Source organism: Cervus canadensis, chromosome X (genome assembly GCF_019320065.1).
Source record: "Cervus canadensis isolate Bull #8, Minnesota chromosome X, ASM1932006v1, whole genome shotgun sequence".
NCBI classification, from domain to species: Eukaryota; Metazoa; Chordata; class Mammalia; order Artiodactyla; family Cervidae; genus Cervus; species Cervus canadensis.
In genome coordinates, this window is record NC_057419.1 from 145,495,778 (window position 1) to 145,508,789 (window position 13,012).

Genomic DNA, 13,012 nt, shown 5'->3' on the forward strand with positions numbered 1-13,012 from the left:
GAGGGCAGTAGGAGATGATGGCGACAGAGGATGAGATGGTTGGATGGCATCATCAACTCGATGGACATGAGTTTGATGAAACTCTGGGAGACATTGAAGGACAGGCAAGCTTGGCATGCTGCAGTCCAGGGGGTTGCAAAGAATCGGGCATGACTGAGTGAACAACAAAAAAGACATGGAAACAACCTATATATACTTCATTTTGTGGAGAGAGATTTTGAATGACATTTTTAAAAACTTCCCTGTACATATGTTCATTGCTAGCATATAGAAACTGATCTGTGTCTGTGTTAATCTTGTACTTTATGACCTTGCTAAACTCATATAGATAGTCATGTTGTGTGCAATAGAAGGAACACATACAGGATTTGTATGTTGAATGATTCAAAACTCATGAATAAAGTCAAAGATCTAAATAAATAGAGAGATACACTATGTTCATGTGTTAGAAGAGTCAGAGCAGCAAACATATCAATTCTCCTCAAAGCTGTAGATTTAACAGCAATAAAATTCCCAGCATAAAAAAAATGTAATTGTGGTTTAATACTGCATAGTGTTTTGGGTATTTCTTTTATATGCAAAGGTCTTATGAGCCAATAAAACTTCCAGAGTAAAAAAAATTTTTTTTTGAGATCAGACCTGCTATTCTAAAATTTTATGAAAGGGCAAAAGAACCTTAATAGCCAAAAAGATCTGGTGAAATGTGTATAAATTTGGAGGAATCACATTCCCAGATACTGAGATGCTATTAAGCTATAATAATCAAGACAGGTGGTATTGGTGAAAGGATCAGAGATCCAAAGAGCAGAAGAGAGATTATTGAAAAATACCCTCTTTTATAAAGATGTTAACTGACCCCATTCATGAGGGCTCCAACGTCATGGCCTAATCACCTCCCAAGTGCACAGATATTGGAGGCCACATGAAGACAGAGACAGAGATAGGAGTTAGGCTGCCAGAAGCCAAGAATCTCTTCAAGCCACAAGAATGTGCCCGTGTCCAGGAAGTGTTTCCCATCTAGAGCTTTCAGATGTGGGGCCATAATAGGTTTTTGGGGGTGAGGTGATGGGGGAGTATTAAGGGTTTTCTACATATAAGACTAAGGCTTCTGCAAACAGAGTTTGACTTCATTCTTTCCAGTTTGGATACCTTTATTTGTTCTACTTGCAGAATTTCTCTGGCTCAGAGATCTAATGTTATTTTGAAGAGAAGTGGTAAGGGGGCCAGACATATTCTGCTGGGTGAGACAGAGAGAGAAGGGAGCTAGATCTTATGTCAAGGTACAACTCTGGGCCAATGAGGTCACAGAGTGCCAGGGACCCTCAACTTTGGATGCTCCATTGAACCCACTGTTAGGTGGAGATCAGGTGTATTCGGGGTGAGAAGTATTTAGAGGTAGATTGGTTGGCCTTGGAGTAACAAGCCTACTCTAGCGTGAAAATGGAAATATTTGTATATTACGTACCTATTTCCTTCCAGGGGAGAAAATGGGAAATCAGGTGAACACTGAATTAGAACAAGTGACTATTTGTGTAACTAATCCCTTCCACGTAACAAAGCTGATGGAGCCATTGAAGAATCTCCAGTTCTTCTTTCCCCAAGCTTTGTGATCAGTGTGTTCCACCTAATTGGCAACTTTCTGAAAACAGTATTAATAAGCTATTTCTCTTGTCTGGGGAATGAGTATAAGGACTTTATTTTCTATGAGAATACTGGCTCTGCAAATGTACTTCCAAATTGCTCCCCACATGAACTCAGTTTGAACCATATCCCCTTTGGAGTTACTAAATGAGTTACAGGAATATTTAATGTTTGAAGCATACCATGTCCAAAAATTTCTATTAAAACTATAGAAAACTTCTGATTATGACAACTCAGCATTAAAAGCTTACCAACTTCTTGGTATATATCCAAAGGAAGTGAAATCAGGGTCTCAAAATAATATCTGGGGTCCCATGTTCATCACAGCATTACTCACAGTAGTCAAGGAATGAAAACAACCTAAATGTGTGTCAAAGATCATGGCATCCAGTCCTATCACTTCATGACAAACAGAAGGGATAAAAGTAGAAGCAGTGACAGATTTTGTTTTTTGGGCTCCAAAATTACTGCAGATGGTGACTGCAGCCATGAAATTAAAAGACCTCTTGCTCCTTGGAAGGAAAGCTATGACAAACCTAAACAGCATATTAAAAAGCAGACATCACTTTGCCAGCAAAATCCGTATAGTCAAAGCTATAGTTTTTGCAGTAGTCAGGTACAGATGTGAGAGTTGGGCCATAAAGAAGGCTGAGCACCAGAGAATAGATGCTTTCAAATTGTGGTGCTGGAAAAGACTCTTGAAAGAGTCCCTTGGACAGCAAGGAGATGAAACCAGTCAATCCTAAAGACAATGAACCCTGAATATTCCCTGGAAGGACTGATACTGAAGCTGAAGCTCCAATACTTTGGCCACCTGATATGAAGAGCCAAGTCATTGGAAAAGACCCTGATGCTGGGAAAGATTGAAGGTGGGAGGAGAAGGGGACGACAGAGGATGAGATGGTTGGATGGCATCGGCAACTCAATGGACATGAGTTTGAGCAAACTCGGGGAGATAGTGAAGGACAGGGAAGCCTGGCATGCTACAGTCCATGGGGTCACAAAGAGCTGGACACAACTGAGCAAAGAACAACAAAAACAATGCTCTTACTTACATGTGGAATCTAAACCTGTCAAACTACTAGACCTAGAGAGGAGAATGGTGATGGCAGGGGTGGTAGAGGGGAAAATGAGGAAGTGTTTGTCTAAGGGTACGAGTTTGGGAGATCTAATGTCAACATGGTGAGTATCTACTTGGAATTTGTTAAGGGAGATCTTAAATGTTAAATCAGCACAGAAATGGTACTTATGTGAGCTGATAGATATGTTAATGCACTTGAGTGTGTTGCTCGTTTCACAATGTGTATGTATGTATATCATAATGTCAATTTATACAAATTTACACCTTAGGAAATATAGGTATATAAGACAAATAAGAATTACATCAGTTCAGTTCAGTCGTGTCCAACTCTTTGCAACCCCATGAATTGCAGCACGCCAGGCCTCCCTGTCCATCACCAACTCCCGGAGTCTACCCAAACCCATGTCCATCAAGTCAGTGATGCCATCCAGGCATCTCATCCTCTGTCTTCCCCTTCTCCTCCTGCCCTCAATCCCTCCCAGCATCAGGGTCTTTTCCAATGAGTCAACTCTTCGAATGAGGTGGCCAAAGTATTGGAGTTTCAACATCAGTCCTTCCAATGAACACCCAGGACTGATCTCCTTTAGGATGGACTGGTTGTATCTCCTTGCAGTCCAAGGGACTCTCAAGAGTCTTCTCCAACAACACAGTTCAAAAGCATCAATTCTTCAGCGCTCAGCTTTCTTCACCGTCCAATTCTCACATCCATACATGACTAGTGGAAAAACCATAGCCTTGACTAGACAGACCTTTGTTGGCAAAGTAATGTCTCTGCTTTTTAATATCTATCCAGATTGGTCATAATCTTCCTTCCAAGGAGTAAGCGTCTTTTAATTTCATGGCTGCAATCACCATCTGCAGTGATTTTGGAGCCCCCCAAAATAAAGTCTGACACTGTTTCCACTGTTTCCCCATCTATTTCCCATGAAGTGATGGGACCAGATGCCATGATCTTAGTTTTCTGAATGTTGAGCTTTAAACCAACTTTTTCACTATCCTCTTTCACTTTCAAGAGGCTCTTTAGTTTTTCTTTGCTTTCTGCCATAAGGGTGGTGTCGTCTGCATATCTGAGGTTATTGATATTTCTCCCGGCAACCTTGATTCCAGCTTATGCTTCTTCCAGCCCCGCATTTCTCATGATGTACTCTGCATATAAGTTAAATAAGCAGGGTGACAATATACAGTCTTGACGTACTCCTTTTCCTATTTGGAACCAGTCTGTTGTTCCATGTCCAGTTCTAACGGTTGCTTCCTGACCTGCATACAGGTTTCTCAAGAGACAGATCAGATGGTTTGGTATTCCCATCTCTTGAAGAATTTTCCACAGTTCATTGTGATCCACACAGTCAAAGGCTTTGGCATAGTCAATAAAGCAGAAATAGGTGTTTTTCTGGAACTTTCTTGCTTTTTTGATGATCCAGCGGATGTTGGCAATTTGATCTCTGGTTCCTCTGCCTTTTCTAAAACCAGCTTGAACATCTGGAAGTTCATAGTTCACATACTGTTGAAGCCTGGCTTGGAGAATTTTGAGCTTTACTTTACTAGCTTGTGAGAAGAGTGCAATTGTGTGGTAGTTCGAGCATTCTTTGGCATTACCTTTCTTTGGGATTAGAATGAAAACTGACCTTTCCCAGTCCTGTGGCCACTGCTGAGTTTTCCAAATTTGCTGGCATATTGAGTGCAGCACTTTCACAGCATCATCTTTCAGGATTTGAAATAGCTCAACTGGAATTCCATCACCTCCACTAGCTTTGTTTGTAGTGATGCTTTCTAAGGCCCACCTGACTTCACATTCCAGGATGTGTGGCTCTAGGTGAGTGATCACACCATGTGATTATCTGGGTTGTGAAGATCTTTTTTGTATAGTTCTTTTGTGTATTCTTACCACCTCTTCTTAATATCTCCTGCTTCTGTTAGGTCCATACTATTTTCTGTCCTTTATTTGCCTATCTTTGCATGAAATGTTCCCTTGGTATCTCTAATTTTCTTGCAGAGATGTCTAGTCTTTCCCACTCTCTTGTTTTCCTCTATTTCTTTGCATTGATCGCTGAGGAAGGCTTTTTTAAAATCTCTCCTTGCTATTCTTTGGAACCCTGCATTCAGATGGGAATATCTTTCTTTTTCTCCTTTGCTTTTCACTTCTCTTCTTTTTACAGCTATTTGTAAGGCCTCCTCAGACAGCCATTTTGCTTTTTTGCATTTCTTTTCCATGGGGATGGTCTTAATCCCTGTCTCCACAATGTTACAAACCTCCATCCATAGTTCATCAGGCACTCTGTCAATCAGATCTAGTCCCTTAAATCTATTTCTCACTTCCACTGTATAGTCATAAGGGATTTGATTTAGGTCATACCTGAATGGTCTAGTGGTTTTCCCTACTTTCTTCAATTTAAGTCTGAATTTGGCAATAAGGAGTTCATGATCTGAGACACAATCAGCTCCCAGTCTTGTTTTTGCTGACTGTATAGAGCTTCTCCATCTTTGGCTGCAAAGACTGTAATCAGTCTGATTTTGGTGTTGACCATCTGGTGATGTCTATGTGTAGAGTCTTCTCTTGTGTTGTTGGAAGAGGGTGTTTGCCATGACCAGTGTGTTCTCTTGGCAAAACTCAATTAGCCTTTGCCCTGCTTCATTCTGTACTCCAAGGCTAAATTTGCCTGTTACTCCAGGTGTTTCCTGACTACCTACTTTTGCATTCCAGTCCCTGATAATGAAAAGGACATCTTTTTTGAGTGTTAGTTCTAAAAGGTCTTGTAGGTCTTAATAGAACCGTTCAACTTCAGCTTCTTCAGTGTTACTGGTTGGGGCATAGGCTTGGATTACCATGATATTGAATGGTTTGCCTTGGAAACAGATCATTCTGTCATTGTTGAGATTGCATCCAAGCACTGCATCTCAGATTCTTTTGTTGACCCTGATGGCTACTCCATTTCTTCTAAGGGATTCCAGCCCACAGTAGTAGATATAATGGTCATCTGAGTTAAATTCACCCATTCCAGTCCATTTTAGTTCGCTGATTCCTAGAATGTCAATGTTCACTCTTGCCATCTCCTGTTTGACCACTTCCAATTTGCCTTGATTCATGGTCCTAACATTCCAGGTTCCTATGCAATATTGCTCTTTACAGCATCGGACCTTGCTTCTATCACCAGTCACATCCACAACTGGGCATTGTTTTTGCTTTGGCTCCATCCCTTCATTCTTTCTAGAGTTATTTCTCCATTGATCTCCAGCAGCATATTGGACACCTACTGACCTGGTGAGTTCCTCTTTCAGTATCCTATCATTTTGCCTTTTCATACTGTTCATGGGGTTCTCAAGGCAAGAATACTGAAGTGATTTGCCATTCTCTTTTCCAGTGGACCACATTCTGTCAGACCTCTCCACCATGACCCGTCTGTCTTGGGTGGCCCCAGACGGCATGGCTTAGTTTCATTGAGTTAGACAAGGCTGTGGTCCGTGTGATCAGATTGGCTAGTTTTCTGTGAATATGGTTTCAGTCTATCAGCCCTCTGATGCACTCTTGCAACACCTACCGTCTTACTTGGGTTTCTCTTACCTTGGACGTGGGGTATCTCTTCCTGGCTGTTCCAGCAAAGCGCAGCCACTGCCCCTTACCATGGACGAGGGATATCTTCTCACAGCTGCCCCTCCTGACCTTGAACGTGGAGTAGCTCCTCTCGGCCCTCCTGCGCTCGTGATTGCTCATAGTAATCTATATTTTCACAGAGACCAAGTTCCTATAGGTCTCCCACATCACACCCCTGTACAGGGCCCTCTGAACAGGGTCCAGGCATTCCCACTCCTCCTGAGTGAATTGGATGGCCACATCCTTGAATGCCAGCTGTTCCTGAGAAAGAGCCATTCCTGATTCCAGTTCTTTCCTCTTTCACCTCTTCAGGGCTGCTTCTTCAGATAAAATGAATCTTAAGAGGTCTGCCATTCCCATCGGTTCTCCTTTTTTTTTTGTCTGCAGTTGTTATTTCTCAATTGCTTTTTCTGTGACTGTTCGGAACCTCCTGGCCCACATATTTACAGTAATGGCGACTGAAAAAGATGCCCATGAACCGGAAAGACCATCAAGCTAACTCCACCTGGGTTATGGCGGAAAGAATTATATATATATATACACACATGTGTGTATATATATATATATAATTTGTCTGATGGCTCAGACCGTAAAGTGCTGCCCACAATGCAGGAGACCCAGGTTTGAACCCTGGGTTGGGAAGATCCCCTGGGGAAATAAATGGCAACCCACCCCAGTACTCTTGCCTAGAAAATTCCATGGATGGAGGAGCCTGGTGGGCTACAGTCCATGGGGTCGCAGAGAGTTGGACACGACTGAGTGAGTTCACTTTCTTTCTTTCTCTTTTCTTATATAATTTGTCAATTATTTGTCAATTATACCTCAATAAGTTCAGTTCTGTTCAGTTGCTCAGTCATGTCCAACTCTTTGCGACCCCATGGACCGCAGCTCCCCAGGCCTCCCTGTCCATCCAAACTCCCGGAGTTTACACAAAGTCATGTCCACTGAGTTGGTGATGCCATCCAACCATCTCAGCCTCTGTCATCTCCTTCTCCTCCCACCTTCAATCTTTCCCAGCATCAGGGTCTTTTCCAGTGAATCAGCTGTTTGCATCAATTCAGTTCAGTCCCTCAGTCTTGTCTGACTGTTTGTGACCCCATTGACTGCAGCATGCCAGGCCCATCACCAACTCCCAGAGTTTACTCAAACTCATGTCCATTGAGTTGGTGATGCCATCCAACCATCTCATCCTCTGTCGTCCCCTTCTCCTGCCTTCAAGATACCTCAATAAAGCTGGAAACAAAAACTGACATGACCTGACCTGGTTGTCTTCCAGGTATGAGAGAATTGAAATCCCAATTCATATTGTACCTCACATAACCATTGGGAAAGTATGCCTTGAGTCAGCAGTTGAGCTGCCCAAGATCCTGTGCCAAGAAGAACAAGATGCTTATAGGAGGATCCACAGGTAAGACCCTCGCTGCTCATCTTCCTACTTCTCAGGGCCTGGTCCCCATTCCCTCCCGTCCTGTCATCTTTGGCAGCTCAACCTGCGAGCCCCCTTTGCTTTTTCGCTCTCCTATGAAAAACCTTTATGGTAGTTTGCAGTCATCAGGTTTCTAACCTTGTATGATAACAGTCTCTTTACCACTTGTTTCTCTCCTGATGCACTTTGCATCCTCCTGGGGCAAAGATAATTTTTTAGTAGCTAGAAAAAATTAACATCTAACTTAACCCCATGTACTATGTGACACCTTCAGTGAGAGACAGTAATTTCCGGATTATTTCTTTTAATTATTTCAGTGTTTGGAATGAAAGTACGTCCCCCCAGTCATGAAAAATTTAACAAGAATGGAAAGTTAAATGATCCATATTTATCTGTTCTGGCAGCAGACTGGTGCCAGGCAGATTAGATGAATTGATGCTCTGCTACTAATCTATTTTATCCTATCCCTTTAGCCTTACACATCTGGACTCAGTAACCAAGATCCATAATGGCTCAGGTAAGATTTTTTTCCCTAAAGTATAAGCAGTAAAATACTCACATGACCAAAGCAAATTTAGCTGAAGTAACTGAATTGGTGAGTACAAATTACCCTGGAGTTTTCTTTCCCAAGAGCTTTGCCAGTCGCTAAGCATGCCCCCCCCAACTTTTCTATTGAACCCTGCAGACAACTGAATACTATACATGCTGCCCAAAGGAAAACTGGAATGTTTGCAGCAGCATTATTCACAATAGCCAAAAAGTGGAAACACCCAGCCGTCTTTCAGTAGGCGAATGGATCAACAAAGGGTGATCCATCCATACAAAAAAGTATTGCTCAGAAATGAAAAGAACAAACTACTGATATATGATGGAGAAGGAAATGGCAACCCACTTCAATATTCTTGCCTGGAGAATCCCATGGACAGAGGAACCTGGCAGACTGCAGTCCATGGGGTCACAAGAGTCAGATACGACTTAGCAACTAAATCATCAAATCATCACATGAACAACCTTGATGAATCTCAAAACCATTAGGCCAAGTGAAAGAAGCGTCATGTAAACTGTTACATAATTTATAGTTCCATTTATATGAAATTCAAGAATAGGCAAGAGTAATGGGGCTTCCCTGGTGGCTCAGAAGGTAAGGAATCCATCTGCCACACGGGAGACCGGGGTTTGATCTCCGGATTAGGAAGAACCCCTGGAGGAGGGAACGGCTACCCACTCCAGTTATTCTGGCCTGGAGAATCCCTATGGACAGAGGATCCTGGTGGGCTACAGTCCGAGGGGTTGCAAAGAGTCAGACACGACTGAGTGACTAAGCACAGCACAATCTATGGTGACAGCATAGATTATGGATTAGTGTGGGAAAGTCTTGAAATTTGGGGAAAGAGACCCTTTTGGAGGTCTTAGCCCTTTCGCTATGAGAGTGAAAAGCTGGTTATCTTTCTGCTCTCTGCCTAGGCAGGCTTCCCTCTGGATTATGGGTCCAGGGATGTTCAGGGTAACCTCCGAATAAGTATCTTCTTTGCTTAGTTATCCTGCTTTCCCCTGGCTGCCCATCCAAAGCTGTCTGTCAGTTCTACTACTATACTTTTTCTATGTTCTCCTCCTTCCCCTTCTTCCTGTACTCCCTGGTGTGGGGCTGCTGATGGAACGTTGTCCTTGTGTTTTGCTTCTGTTGAAGTGTTTACCAAGAATCTGTGTAGTCAGATGTCAGCGGTCAGTGGACCTCTACTACAGTGGCTGGAGGACAGACTGGAGCAAAACCAACAGCATGTGCAGGAGCTGCAACAAGAAAAGGAAGAGCTTCTGCAAGAACTTTCTTCTCTAGAATAAAGCAGGAGACAGAACGGGGTAAAACGCTTTGCTTCCAATTTGTATTAAACACAGTCTGCAATTTCACGTACAGGATGGGTAGGAAGATGAGGGAGCAGCTCTTTTTATATCCCAGTGGGTGTGTCTTATGTCTGCAGTAAACAAACACAAAACATCTTCCAGAAAGTTTCATTGGGGCTTAATGAACCCTCCTACCTGGAACTGGCCTACACAGAGCAGATGCAGGGTGATTTAAGTAGAATATGAAAGCTTTTTAAAGACTGTGAAAGGTTCATTGGCAAGGACATTCTATAATAAAATGTCTGGGGAGTGTATCTTAAATGTTCATTTTCCCCTGGAATGAGCTAAAGGAAGAAGAGTATTTCATGTTTGATTTTGTAGTTAGGATGCTTATGTTGGACAAGCAAATAAGTACACGAGGGTCAGTGGAAAGAAGTGACTCTACCTATACTTTTTGCCCCCACTGACAGGCATGTATCTCGTGTCTTCCTTCCTGATCTCTAAAATAGGTATTCTGAGATATCTAGGAAAGGTTGAATCTATGTGGGTGCTCTTTATAACCAAAAACATGAGTTCTGGCATATTTGACCTTGAAGCAAATTCCTATTGAGCAGATCCTAGACCCTAAGAACTTCTAGTATAATATGAATGTGTTTTTCCAGAAACATTTAGGACCTAGGATGTAACAGAAATCACACTTTAAAAAGTTCTGTTGCATCCTTCTTACCATGTGTAACCACAAATGATAAGTGTGTCTTCAGAAAAGAGCCAAGCCTACCTCATACTAGAAATTACAGTGGGAATTGAAGGAGTTAGAAAGATGACAAAGAAAGTCCTAATGCCAACAACAGTGATAAAGGGTTGGTTTTTGTTTTTTCTTCCCATTTCTCCCTAAATTATTGCTTTTCAAATTTCAAAGTATAGTCCAGAACTACCTGTACCATAATAATTTGGATGTCAGACTTCATCTCTTAGGAGCGGAACCCAGAAAAGGTCATGAACTTTCCTAGGGGATATGTAGTCTAAATGTTGTATTTTCCCTCATTTCCCACAGCCACAGTTCTTCTCTATTCTTTTCTTTCCCTGTAGGAAGAATGAAAATATCCAGGAATAAAATTAATTAGGCTAAATCCATTTTGAAGATGAAAAATTGGGAGGACTCATGTTACCTGACTTCAAGATTTACTATAAAGCTGCAGTGATCAAGACAGCCCAATCAATTTTGACAAAGGTACAGAAGCAATTCAACTGAAGAAGGATAGTCTTTTCAACAAATCATGTTGGTGCAGTTGGCAAACAAAAGGAACTTTGACCTAAACTGTACACATTATACAAATTTGAAAATGTATCATGATGTTAGGTGTAAGATGTAAAACTGTAAAACCTTTAGGGAAAAAAATCATAGAAAAATCTTTAGGATCTTGGGCTAGGCAACAAGCTCTTGGCCTTCACCCCAAAAGCACAGTCCTAAAAGGAAAAAGTTAATATACTGGACTTTATCAAAAGGAAAAACTTCTGCTCTGCAAACAATTTAAGAGGAAGATGTTATTGAGAGAAATCAGTTGCAAACCATTTATCGCAATGAATCCAGAATATATAAAGTCAAGAGGAAAAAATAATACAATTAGAAAATGAGCAGAAGACATGAATAGACATAGCACTGAAGAGGGAATGTGGATAGCAAGCAAGCATAGGAGAAAATATTGAATCTTATTAGTAATCAGGGGATGCAAATTAAAACCACAAGGAATTATGACTATGTACTTATCAGAATGGCTAAAGAAAATAATAGTGAAAATGGGGACTTCGTGGCAGTTCAGTGATTGAGACTCTGCCTTTCAATGCCGGGGGCATGGATTTGATCCCCAGTTGGGGAACTAAGGTCCCACATGCCTCGGGGTGTGGCCAAATATTTTTTAAAATAGTGACAATAGGAGATGCTGTTGAGCATACAAACTGGATATCTCATACCTTGCTGAATGAAATGTAAAATGGTAAGCCACTCTGAAAAAAAGAGTTTGGAAGCTTCTAATAAAGTTAAACATTAAAGTGAAAGTGTTAGCTGCTCAGTCATGTCTGACTCTTTGGACCCCATGGACTGTAGCCTGCCAGGTTCCTCTGTCCATAGGGATTCCCCAGGCAGGAATACTGGAGTGGGTTGCCATTCCCTTCTCCAGGGGACCTTCCTGACCCAGGGATCGAAAGTTAAACAAACATGTTCTTTATTACCCAGCAGTTGTTTCTCTGGACACCTATCCCAAAGAAATAAAAGCCTATTTTGGCACAAAAACTTCTATACAGATGTTATTAGCACTTTTATTTGTAATAGCACCAAATGAAACAACCCAGATGTCCTGCAGTTGAGTGTGCAGTTAAACCAACCATTCACACCATGGGTACTACTCTGCAATGTAAAGAAACAGAATATTGATATACACAACTTGGATGGACCTCAAGTGTATTACGATGAATGAAAAAAGTCAGTCTCAACAGGTCACCTACTGTATGACTGCATATGTATAACATTATAAATTCTTGAAATGAAAAAATTATAAAATGAAGAACAGATTAATGGTTACCAGGGATAGGGACTGGAGGGGTTATGAGATATGGGTGATTATAAAGGGTAACAACACAAGCAGTTCCTTTATGCTGATAGAACAGTTCTATTTCTTGATTGTGGTTTGATTACATGAATGTATATCTGTGCTAAAACTATATACAGCTACACAAAAAAACCCACAAATGGAGTGCATGTAAAATCTGGTGAAACCAAATAAGCTCTATAGTCTAGTCAGCAGTATTGTACCATTGTCAATATGTTGGTTTTGAAGTTGGACTATAGCGATGTGTAAGATCTTACCACTGGGGGAAACTGGGACTCCCTGTACTATTTTTGCACCTTCCTGTTAATTTGTAATTATTGCAAAATAAAGAGTTGTAAGTTTTAAATAAGGAACTAGGAGGTATGGTATGTACTTTGTCAAACAAGAGTGATAAAAAGAAAATCTGAGGGGAATAAGATGATTTGAGTATTTTTACAGGCCAGCCTTCAGCATGTGTCCCTTCTAAGCTATTTACACTGATACAGTTATGGCTATTTGAAATTCTTTTTCTAACCTGATAATCTGAGTTGTAATTTGTAAAATAGGAATGTGGGGAGAGGAGGTGGGTACTCAGAAGTGTCAAAGTACATGCCATGCCTGAGGAAGCAGGGCTGGGATGAGGGCCTTGGTTGGGGCCAAATGATGTAGCAAATAAGTAAATATATTGACGGAAATGAAAGCCAGGTTTGTCAGTGTCAGAGAAATGACATACAAACATGAATAGGGGGAAGGATAAAATGAATCTTACGGTCTTGGACTGAAATTGGAAGTATTAATGTGAAAGTTTTTTCCAAGGAAAAATTTATGTATACACAGATATAGGGCTGTGT

The 13,012-nt window shown here is 41.3% G+C and overlaps 1 protein-coding gene across 3 annotated transcripts in view; it reads left to right on the forward strand.

Annotated features, from left to right (window-relative positions):
• The window catches only part of BRCC3 (BRCA1/BRCA2-containing complex subunit 3), a 61,704-nt gene extending 49,109 nt beyond the window's left edge, over window positions 1-12,595 (forward strand). For all 3 annotated transcript variants that reach the window (XM_043457639.1, XM_043457641.1, XM_043457640.1), the window contains 4 exons: window positions 7,588-7,719; window positions 8,211-8,254; window positions 9,425-9,594; window positions 10,666-12,595. In XM_043457639.1, coding sequence (XP_043313574.1) covers window positions 7,588-7,719; window positions 8,211-8,254; window positions 9,425-9,576 — 328 coding nt within the window. In that variant the 3' untranslated portion in view covers window positions 9,577-9,594; window positions 10,666-12,595. The remainder of the gene's footprint in view (window positions 1-7,587; window positions 7,720-8,210; window positions 8,255-9,424; window positions 9,595-10,665) is intronic.
• Window positions 12,596-13,012: the final 417 nt, after the last annotated feature.